General features: G+C 31.0%; 1 protein-coding gene across 1 annotated transcript; it reads right to left on the bottom strand.

The window, feature by feature from the left end:
* Positions 1 to 969: 969 nt before the first annotated feature.
* On the bottom strand, positions 970 to 12140 carry LOC134689931 (monocarboxylate transporter 13-like). Its single transcript, XM_063549898.1, has 6 exons — positions 12007 to 12140; positions 10680 to 10923; positions 8714 to 8857; positions 5819 to 5965; positions 2112 to 3230; positions 970 to 1487 (listed from the first exon to the last, which is right to left on the bottom strand). The coding sequence occupies exons 2-6, from the start codon at positions 10864 to 10866 to the stop codon at positions 1300 to 1302; spliced, it is 1785 nt and encodes a 594-aa protein (XP_063405968.1). The 5' UTR covers positions 10867 to 10923; positions 12007 to 12140; the 3' UTR covers positions 970 to 1299.
* Positions 12141 to 12633: the final 493 nt, after the last annotated feature.

The raw sequence follows: 12633 nt of genomic DNA, 5'->3' as shown, positions 1-12633 counted from the left end.
CTTTCGTCCCCCTTTCAAACTCATAGATCGAAAATAATTTGACAATGCTATAGCTCAAAAAGAACAAAAACCAAACAGACAAATAGTAGTATACATGACGCAACATAGAAAACTAAAGACTAAGCAAAACGAAACCCACCAACAGTGGAATTGATATCAAGTGCTACGAAAGGATAAGCAGATCCTGCTCCACACGTGACACCGTCGTGTCGTTCATGATGTTACCGTATCGGTAAATTGTATAATTCGATAGGTCACATTTATGAAAAGGGATATGAAGAAACATGAACCAAACAGCTCTGGTACTTCAGAAGGGTAAGGCAGATCATTCTCAACATTTTGCACTGTTCTCATTACATGTTCTTTTAACATTGTGTGCTACGTTTCATTTGTTGATGTCGTAATCGAGGAGAAATTAACGAGAGAATTGTTACGACAATTGAGCAATGTTGTGGTCATGAGAAATGATGAGGGTCACAATTGTTTCGGTACATAAAAAAAAAACTCTACATGGCGCGGTAAACATTTCAAGAATAATATATCATCTGAGAGTTATATATACATACCATATCACCATTTGACGAGCAGGACATAGTCAAATGTATTGCTAAGGAGAAAAGGATTAAACAAGTAGAAGAAAGGCGACATTCAAACTCATGTCGAAGGAAAACTGACATCACCATAGGTTACATCTTAAAACGGCATGAAGACGAACAGAACTATAATACACTATGTATACGTTACATATTTTTTAGTAACACCAACCCGACCATACACTAGGATAAGGTTAGATGCTACGGAAAGTGCCTGTTCCAAGTATGGCACCTGTGGTATTTCTATTGACAGTAAAACATCAGTTGTTAGCCGAAAAAAAACGTACGTGAAGGTATATTATACAAGTATCTGAATTTTTAAAATTCCATGTGAGTTTTTTTTTTTAAATTTTAATAAAAACAAAATATACTCATTCATAACCCATTTATCAACTAAAACTTGACAAACGTATAACCTCCTCCGACATTATGTATCAGCTTAAAATATGTATTTGTTGTCTTTGTTGCACATCCATGTAGATTCTTATCAACATATCTGAATATGTATTTGTTGGACGTCTGTTGGTATATTGATTGGATTTAGTATGCATTGGTACCGTATTTGAATTTTGAATGTTTAGCGGACGATTTTAAACAAAATCTTTGCCATTAATCAAATGGACTGATTTGATCTACTGGATGCAATTTGGACAAACACGGATTTCAATATCTGCCTTAATTCAGTCTTAATTGAATATGTCAATAATCAGTTATTAACCATATGAATTGTCACATCTTCATCATCATTTGACTTTCGTTGAAGTTTCATAACTCTGCGATCTTCGAGTTTTTTAACGAGCGGTTCACAAAATATTACAATAGATGCTATCAGAAGTGCTGAACCCATTACATAAAAGGACACTGTATACGATCCTGTTTTGTCCCTTATATAACCTAAAACAATAAATTATTAATTAAAATTATGAATGGAAATGAGGAATGCATCAAAGAGACAACAACCCGACCATAGAAAAAACCACAGCAGAAGGTCACCAATAGGTCTTCAATGTAACGAGAAATTCCCGCACCCGGAGGCGTCCTTCAGCTGGCCCCTAAACAAATATATATATATTGATTAACATGATTTGGATAAAGTCACTGCAAGAAGAACAAATCAATATTAATTAAACTTTAACTATTACAGTACGTAGAGTTACTAGCAAATAGTCTAAATGCATTTGATAAGTCATGATGTGTTTCATAATGCTATTGGGATTAATATGAAAGAAACTCAGCGTGGATATTGTTTGTCACATCATTATGCATTTAAATAAACATTTTTAAATCATTTTTTTTTTTTATTAAAATCAAGGAAATGTATCTCCCTCATGCAAAGCTGTGATTCCTTGTGTTAAGACATTGGATTTACATGTACTTTTGGTATTATGTTTTTTTTTATATTAGGTGACGCATTTTCAGGTATTTTGTCATCGATCATTACAGCAGAGACATTGCTTTTAGACATGCCATCAATGTTATCATAGTCGACTTTGTTTCTTAATTTATAACCATACTCACCTAGTAAAGGTGCGAAAACAATTGACGAAATGCCATGGATAAATATCTGTAAGGATAATGCTGCTGGAAGCTTATCTGGACCAACACCTTCCCTCATCAACATTGTCATCAAAGAGAAATATAAACTCCCGAAAAGTCCATAGATCACAGAATATATGGCAAACGTTTGAAAAGTTGTGTAAAATGGATTAAATAACGTTGCAACTCCTGTTACAAATAACGAAAATGATAAAATATTTTTTCTCTTTATTTTGTTGGAGTCTATCAATATTCCAAGTAGGATACGAGATACCAGATCACACACACCAGTGATGGTTAATAAAATTGCTAACCTATCCTGAGTGATCCCATTGTCGTTCGCAAATGCTGGAATATATGCAACTATAAATGCAAGTCCGAAAAACGCCAGAAAGGCTGCAAATAGTGCTGCCTGTAAACTATGATTTTTCAGAAGATCTATACCTAACAAGTCATGGCATGACACTTTAAATGAACGTTTATGCTTAACAGATTCATCATCATCTTCACTATTGTGCCGTAAGATACCAACACTATGCATCGAAGAAAACGTTTCTGCTGTATCTGTTGTGTTGTAAATGTTTATTGCACTTCTAGAGAGTGTTTTGAAGAAGTCTTGTAGAGATGTGTTCACATGTACATCGTTTTTCGTAGCACCATTATCATGACTTTCAGATTGAGTTCGTGGTGCTCCTGAGTGATATATTTTAAAATGAATCGGTTGACTTCTATTGTCAATCTGACGCTTAACATTGCTGTCTGAAACACTTAAATCTCTGTTAAATGTTGATTTTAGATCTTGCTCAGGATCAAGTATCTCTTGAAGTACTGCATCCTTACCTGTGCGTCTTTTCACTTTGGGTGTACGTGGTGACCGTATTAAAGCACCAGCAACGATATTATTTAGATGCATCCCTGAACACACTAATAAAGCACCTTGAAGACCATATTTATCCAATAAAGTTTGAATTAAGATAGGTAAGGTAAAACTACCAATGCATCCACCCACCATTGCGATACTGTATGCTATACCAAGCCTTTTTTCGAATGACGCATTTAAGACTACAAACATCGGTCCTGTTGCGAAAGCACAACTTAAGCCTAAAACGAAATGACATTTGTAAGAAATAATTTGATTTTAATCCTGTTCAAATAAGTAATAAAGGATTTCGTTATGCGTAATGCGTTTTGTTTGAATTTATTATTCTTATGACTTTCAGTTTCCATATAATTGAAATCGACGCCATATATACACAGTAACTGCTCAGACAATGGTTATTCTATTAACATATCGCATTAACAACTTCATTAGGGAATTCATTAACGTTATACTTACAATAATGGAAATTCCAGATGACACTTAAATTTTAATGCATTTAATGTTGATCATAAGTATATACTTTTTGATACAGAATTTTCGTATAATATAACAAAAAAATATGATAAAAAGTATGGGTCACCGTCAGAGCTCTGGGTCACCGTGATATTTTTCAAGCTTTGAGTCGTTGAAAATTGCCTAAATTTGGTTAGATTGTTTATGAAAAAACACATTTGTGTACATACAAAAATTATACAAGATAGAGTTTTGAAATGAATTTTGAGAAGATAGGTTTTATTATATGTTTTAAGAAAATAAAAATAAAAAATGGTGTTACCGAGCTTTATTATTTTGCTACAAGTAAAAATTAGGGATAATTTCTATTACTCCAGTATATTTTGTTTTAATAAAAGAGTTATCTGCCCTTCAATGGGTCATTTGAAAAAAAATATTCAAAAAAACAAAACGAAAGGATATTTGTTTAAATATTTTTTTTTCTTTTTTAAATATAAAACATATTTTATTAACAATCGCCTGTTACATTAACCCTCAGTTGCCCAGGGAGCAACTAAGGGGGCCCCAATTGTTACAGTCTCATTTGTCGGGGAAAAAGCAAATGAGAAAAAAAACTCCCCCTATAAATTATTAACATCAACCTTTAATTTTTTTATCTATCCTTGTACAAATGTACATGTACCTGCAATCATTATCGATCTATATATCTTTACCTCTCACATATAGAATTTTTTTAAATAAAGTATGTTTTGTATCTTTATTTATTTCTCACAAAAGCTACCTGTATTAATTAAGCAGTTTCAATGTTACCGTACATCAAGTCTTTTGTTATGTTAATTTCAATTACATGTTTAAATATTTTTAATAATATAATACATCACCAAGTTTTCTTTATATAAATAACAGTCTAACCATTAATGGGTCTCCAAAGGAGAAGGTCCGGTAAGGACCGATTTTGGCCACAAATTTCAAGTTCATTTGACGAAAGATTTTTACTACTTTTTATACACTTAATTGCTTATTTTATTTGAATCAATTAGATTATGTAAAAGATTTTAACTGATTTAGTCATAAAAAACAACGTACCGATTGAAGCTGAAATATGAAAAATCTACCAAATATGCCAAAAAATGTCATTTTTCAGATGGTTTTTGTCAAAAATGAAAGTGGCCGCATCCGTGTTCATCCTCAACCTTTATATATGTTATGTAATATCATAAAATACAACTTACATTTTAATATTAAGGATGAACACGAATGCGGCCACTTTCGTTTTACACGAAAACCGTCTAAAATTTTACTAAAATGCTAGAATTATGAAGATTTTAGTAATTTAGGATGACTTAATGGTGCTAGTTCCCGGTATATGTGCATTGTATTGTCAATATCAGCCCAAATTTATGTAGCAGAAGCATTCTACTGTCCAATGAATAACTAAAAGTTTACATTTTAATAATTTTGTAAAACTGCTATATTTTGAGGCCAAAAAGGTGTCTTACCGGACCTACTCCTTTTGTAAATTTGGTAAAAAAACTGTATCGAATTTGTTGGGTATTTGTAAACTCAACATTATTTTGACACAACTTCGGTGCTCAGTTCCTTTTTTGAATTATGATCTTAACAGAGTCTACATTAATTCAGATACGTTTTGTAGCTGTGGTCCTAAGTGTGAAAATTCACGTCACCTCTTTTTTTTATTGTCCTTATTATGCGAATATGAGAATCAAATTATTTAATAGTCTACATTGATTACCAGAGAACTCTTTACTTAATTTGAACATCTTAACCTCCGGAAATACGTCTTTAACTAAAGTTGAAAATGAAAGATTTTTAAAGAATGTATGATAATTTATTAAAGAGTCTTAAGAGGTTTCTAATTGTGTAATATAGCACATTATAAAATGCAAATACATGCATATTGTGTATAACCATTCACATCATCAAACAGCATCTTTTCACAGTTCCAATATATTTTTTAAATATATACATAATGTATTGTTTGTATGCATGCTTTGTAAATATTCTTTTGTTATAAATTGTTATGGAGAAGACTCTATAAGTTTGATTAACTTGTGTTTCATCCCTTTTGCATATTTAATCAAATAAAATATGTTTAAACTAAACTTACCGATTTTGTACTGTGATTGTACTATCCAAGATGATGGTATACTATTCACCCCTTAATGCAATGAGAAAGTAGCAAAAAGTGAAAGAGAAAAATATTGAACTCCGAGGAAAATTGAAAACAGAAATACTCTAATTAAATGGCAAAACTAAATGCACAAACACATCATTCTGGTTTTTAATTTTCTTGGGCTTTCTATTCTTTTTTCAAATAAATTTAATTATCACCTACCGTATATGATACCATGTGAAAATACTAAGAATGTAATGTTTGGAGAAAAGGCATTTAACATATATCCAGCGGATGATAAAATGGCACCAATAATGATGATCGATCGAACAGAAAACATCTTAGTTCCAATATTCAACACGAATAAAGCTGAAAATAGAAAAAAGATATTGAATTACTCCTTTATTATATTTATTTTATCGTCATTGTGCATTATTCAAGAACATTAATAAATTAATTATTTACAAGAAGAATGCACACGAACAACTGTGCTTACATAAAAAGATCATGTCTAGCTGTGAATAGAGTTTTCATCATGTATTGTGTCGATTGGTTACTTGTTTTGAATTCATGAAGAAATTTGTTTACATAAATAAATTTCTGTCAATCTTAATTTAACACCGTTTGTCGTCTCAATAAAGTGGCGATTGAATGTAAGAATCATTGATAATTGCAACCGTGATGTGGGTTTTGAATCACTTTATTTAACACCGTTTGTCGTCTCAATAAAGTGGCGATTGAATGTAAGAAACATTGATAATTGCAACCGTGATGTGGGTTTTGAATCACTTTGAACTAATGCCCACACTCGATACTTATTTAACTTTGAGCTAGATTTCATTCATGTGACAATAACAAGTCATATTTCAACTTCATATGCGACTGATACAACATTTGATAATCACTCACCTTTTAACACGAATAACGAAGAACTACATGTAGTTGAAAAGCACAAGCACTTAGGAGTCTTTTTTTCTAATAATGGGTCATGGAATGTCCATATTGATTATATTGTACAGAAATCATACAAAAGACTTAATACATTACGAAAATAAAACACACTTAAGATAGAATGACCCTGAAAAAGATGTATATGTATAAAGTTTATAAGACCTATCATAGAAAATGCTGATGTTATCTGGGATTCCGGAAATCAATCGTTAATGAATAAACTTGAAAACATCAAGTTGGACACCGTTCGTTTAGTAACAGGAGGGACTAAGCTCACAAGAACGTCGATGTTATATAAAGAAACCCAATGGGAGAAGCTTTCAAATCGAAGAAATACCCACATTTATAAATTATTTGCAAGAGCTATTGCCTGGCTATGTAAGTGGTCGACTGGACCACAGTACAAGACAAAGTAATAATCTATTACAGGTCAAATCACGTACAAAACTTGATTCAGATTAATACCTTCCGTTATCCATCAAATAATGGAAAAATATACTGTTAAGTGTTAGAAATTGTGAATCTCTCTCTGTATTTAAGAAACAAATAAATCAGAACGATCGCGTCCCTTTATACTTTTATGCTAGATGTCGTAAAGGCCAAATTCTTCACGCTCGACTTATAATAGTAATTCTTTAAACTGTCACTTGTGTCCAAGAAACGTAGTTTCTGCCCCTAAATGTCGCTGTGTTGAGGTAGAAACTAGCTCACATTGTTTATTATTTGCCCATTATCCTCGGACATAAGACAAGAACTAATAATATCATTCGGAAGCCTTAAATCAACGGTAATAATGGACACCGAATTTCTATCAAATGGTTCAAATACAATTTCAAATGAAGAAAACATTTGTTTATTTCTCATGGTACAAAGGTTCATTATCAAAACTAAAAGGTTTATAAATTAATGATTCACACAATAAACCTATAATTTTATTATGTAACCTAGCATGTAGTTTTGATTTATTTGTGTATAATGTATTTAATTCATCAAGGAAACAGATTAATTTAAGCAATTGTTGCTTGTTTCTGGATCCTTATTGTGAATGTGGTTATTATTATATATTTTTTTCATAATAAAATGTTGTTTACACTCAGCACAGTAGTTTTTACATGGTATAGTTACGTACATACTGAATTTCAAATGGATGAATAATACTGTGTTCACTTTTTTTTTTTTTTTTTACCAATTACGATAGCGAATTCCATAACGATAGGTCAACTGAAACATGTACTAGCAAATACTATCTATTCTTTCTTTTATATTAAACAAACACATCTCACTTTCGACAATTGAGAAGTTTATCTAGTTATAAATCCGGGTTTTATCCACTATTTAGTTGATGTATTTGATCTTTTTATTTTGCCTTTTGGTCACGGACTTTCCGTTTTGAATTTTAATCGGAGTGAGATATTTTTGTGAATTTACATTTCCCTCCGAGAGATTACTACAAAAACGCTCGAAATGACTAAGAGGTTGAATTCGAAACAATTAAGAATCAGATTCTAGATAACACGAAACAGATGGAACCCTTAACAAAGGAAAAAAACAACAACACTTGATTAGCTCTATCGAAAGTGTAGGAAATTATTTTTACAAGAAATTATTTTTGTTTTAACAAAATCAACATTATTTAATGTAAGTATATGCGACTTCCAAATAAGTGAGAGGTTTTGCTAGCTTAAACACAAGATAAAAATCCCCTATTTTCAACATGAGGAAATGTATGTACCAAGTCAGGAATATTACAATTGTTTTTCATTCGTTTGGTGTTTTTGAGCTTTAATTTTGCTATTAGATAAAGGAGTTTCCGTCTTGAATTTCCACGGAGTTTCTGTTATTTCTATTTTCGGAAGCAATGTGTTTATTTAAAAAAAAAATTGACAAAACCGGTATCGTCTTCATAATGAAGTTAGAAATGTGCATCATTTTGAGATGAAATTCAACAAAAGAAGCGCTTTGTTTTCGGTTAGATATAAGTGTTTGCCTTTATTACATTCTTTTGGAATAGGACAGGAATGATGTCATATATATCACCGTATCCTTTCTTTCCCTATAATTGAAAGAATATTGCATGGCCATATGAACTTGGCATTTTTTCTGTTAAATATATTAGATGGATCTTTTCAGTTTAAAATTGACTGGTTACCTGTGTTTTATTCTTACATGAGATGCTAGTCACTAGCGTTTGTACTGCAATAATAACTGACGTCATAGACGAACTGGTTCCATAGACGTCTATGAACTGTACGAAAAAAAGTCCAAAGGATTTAGCAAATCCCACTAGTAGAAACACATGCAGAGACGTTGCTGAAAAGTTAAATTGATAAAAATGTATTCAGTAAAATATGTAAATTAAGTGCATGTAAATAATTGAACAGTATGACCTAGACATTTCATCACCTAATATTTACTTAGTATTTTTTTTAATTTTATTCTCATATTATGTATTTCATGCTAACAAGAAAGCAATATGATGTCACATTTTCCGTTGTAAATACACGCATTGTACGAATTTATAGTCTGATCATGATTTCTTTTGCAAAAAAATACTGATGATCTCGTACCTTAGTTGTGGACTTTTATATCAATTATATGGTTGTTTTTTACATTTACTGTTTTCAAAAGTATGAATTATTCGAAATACTATTTTTCTTATCTCAGGCATAGATTACCTAATCAATATTTGGCACAACGTTTTGGAATTGGTCCTCAACATTGCTCAATGTTCTTCAACTTTATACTTGTTTGGATCTGAGCGTTACTGATGAGTCTTTTGTAGACGAAACGCGCGTTTGGCGTATATAATTATAAGACAGGTACCTATGCTAACTTCCTACAAATACGCACTGTTCCAGTTCTTGAAATTCAAGTTAATACAGCACTTTTTTTAACGATTAATTTCTGTTGTCTATTGATCGACACATGTATGCTATTTGTACAGGCGATAGGTCGGTCACTTTTTACACGAGTTAAGTGTTAAATTGTATTAACAGTTTTTAAATACTACCAAAGATAGCGCTTATATATCATTAGTATCATTGGTTAAAACAGACTGTACTATTAATAGTTATCAAGGTACCAGGATTATAATTTTGTACTCCAGATGCGCGTTTAATCTACTTCACATACAGCCATAAGGTACACATATATGGTCCTGAAAATTCATCATAATTAATGTTAACATACTACTAGTAAAAAGTAAAAACACAAAAATACTGAACTCCGAGGAAAATTTAAAAAGGAAAATCAAAAATCAAAATGCAAATCAAAAGTTCAAACACATCAAACGAATGGGTAACAACTGTCATATTCCTGACTTGGTACAGGCATTTTCTAATGTAGAAAATGGTGGATTGAACCTGGTTTTATAGCTAGCTAAACCTCTCACTTGTATGACTGTTGCATCAAAGAGTGACTTTTATGATGACTTGTATAATGTATAATGTTTTCCCTATTTTTGCACTTCATTTCATGATCATATTACCCATCCGATGTGCATGAGAACAATACCGGTTTTTTGATTTTTGAAGTTTGTGTCGCTTAGTATTTAGTTTTTGTTTTGTGATTTGTCAACCTTTGTTATTTTGTTTGGTCGGGTTTTCATTTTCCGCAATGATTTAATATGAATTTGAAATCCCCTCTTGTATTGATCGCCTATATTTCATTATAATTAGCTCTGAATCAAAATGTAACACAAACATTTGGACCGCACATGATTAAATGATTGGAAGAAACACATAAGTAAATACGTCTCGACAATTTTGCAAATTTCGGATAAAAGTGAAAGCTTCAACAAAAAAATCACAGTTTTTAAAGCGGAAATAGAGGAAAGTTTTTCACGAATTGTTTTGTGAGGAGAACACTTGATAATAATCTTAAAGCCAATTTTATTTTATTGTTAAATAAATATGTGTATACCGTTTATTAATTTCAATGTTTATTATTTGAAATTTAACAACTGAAATGAAATATCTGGTTTCCATCTACTTTCTTCCCCAAAAAACCACTTATTTTCCAATGCATGTACATGTACATTGTCATGCTATGTGTAGTGATGTTTTATTTACTTACAAAGATGATTATCACCTATTTAAAAACGAAATCAATGATAATTTAGTGCATAACTTACCAAGAGCGATTATCCAAGCCCAGCCACTATCCTTTTCAGTAATTTCCTGTGTAACAGAAGTTTTCTCTCTGTCTTTATTTGCCCCTTTGTTAAGAAGATCTGTACCATTGTTGTCATCACTAGAACTAGTATGATCATTTGTGCATGAACTTGTATCTCTTCTATCAAGCTTATCATTTTCCAACATTGTTATAATGAACCTATTTTCCGCAACAAGGTTATATAAACTCAAAGCAATGATGTTCTAAAAAGGTTAATTTTAGTCAATTTTAGCAAAAAGCAAAAAAAATATTCAACGATTTTTATTTTATTTCCATAGATTTCTCACGACATTTAAATCATTACTTAATAACCAGACAAATGACTTCAGATTGACATGTAAGAAAAAGTCAATATTCTAACCATTTGATAAACTAGTGAAGAATAATTAACACATGCTCTTCTTTCATGGTTAAATTTATAGATTTAGTAACATGTAAATGTCAAAAATGTTTGCCAAAAAGGTAGTTATTCATAAACAAATATCATGCAACGTCCTTTATTTTCTTAAATGTGTCACTTTGACACCTCATTCAAGTGAGACTTTGTGTTATCGTAAAAGCACGAGAGCAGAATCTAATTTTCATTTAAAAGCAAGGTCTGGAAGATCAAAAATGAGAGGCTATAGTAGTTCACAAATGTTTCTGAATGTGTTTTTTTAAATCAACAATTATGAGAAATAAAACTACAATAATCGCACAATGAGCAAACGATGTGAATGCTTTGTTTTCTCTAGGCATGAATACTCCGCCATTTACATTTTACGAATTTGAGGAGCATGGAAGACACGATACTGCTGAGGAAATCTATCCCCAAAAAGAGATGAAATGATTCAATTAAACTAAAGGACACAAAATTGGCAATAACTGTATAGTCTTTATAGAACATGAAAAATTCTTACAAACGATCAAATTCTATAAAAGACAACTTCATGAACTTTAAGGTTATATACATGTTATTAATTATCATGATTATTTAAACCTTTATTTTGCATCAATCATACATGAAGAACTTTGATCTGACGTTCTTATGTGTACATCATACAACAATCAAATCACATCCTTGTTATGTCTTTTTTTATAGGATACTTTACAAATCCTATTTAAATGAAAAAAAATTGTAATATTGTCTTTGTGCGTTATTTCTAATATTCCCTTATATCATGAGGTACACTTAACTTGACTGACGGTTTAAGGGGGTATATAATACATTTATTAAATCGCATTCATTTTACTTTCAAAAGACATTGGTCAAATTGTGATAAAAATAGATAAAGTCATAATATTACCTATCAGAGTTTTTGTAATTGTCCTTAAGCTTCGGATGGCACTTCGTCGTTAAATGTATTTATCTGTGTCTTCTTGAAGAAATTTACTTAATCATTCAAGATAACATTTTACTATGATAACCTTTTACTTGTTCAAACATTCTCAATACACTTTTGTGTACAGGTCACGTGCACGATGTATAACACTTGGTGCATGTACATGTAGTATATGTGCACTATTATATTTTTAATTGAAATATAACGTAACATTATCTGATGACGAGACACTGAATTTGAACCCAAACTGCATTTAACTAGATGTCTAACACATGCAATATACGTTCTATTAATAGTAATGTTTTTCATAGATTACAATATTTTTAAAGTCAAATGTCGATTGGTATGAAATTGGTTGAATAAGGATAATATGAGGCCCCTCATGAGGAGGGCAAAGTAATCACATAATAACAAATGTTTTGCCATTTTAATCACACTGTCATTAATAATTTTTTCAACAAGATAATCAAATAATCAAAATTTCAATCCTAGATTTTTAACTAATCAAATAACCTATAATCTTATTTTCTGATATTTATCGGATGATGAAAATAAAAGTAAAAATTGTTTTATACCACAGGTTTATACCTT

The sequence above is a fragment of the Mytilus trossulus genome, chromosome 11 (assembly GCF_036588685.1).
Source record: "Mytilus trossulus isolate FHL-02 chromosome 11, PNRI_Mtr1.1.1.hap1, whole genome shotgun sequence".
Classification (NCBI taxonomy): domain Eukaryota; kingdom Metazoa; phylum Mollusca; class Bivalvia; order Mytilida; family Mytilidae; genus Mytilus; species Mytilus trossulus.
The sequence above is the reverse complement of the archived record's forward strand: the minus strand, read 5'-3'. Positions and strand labels throughout refer to the sequence as shown.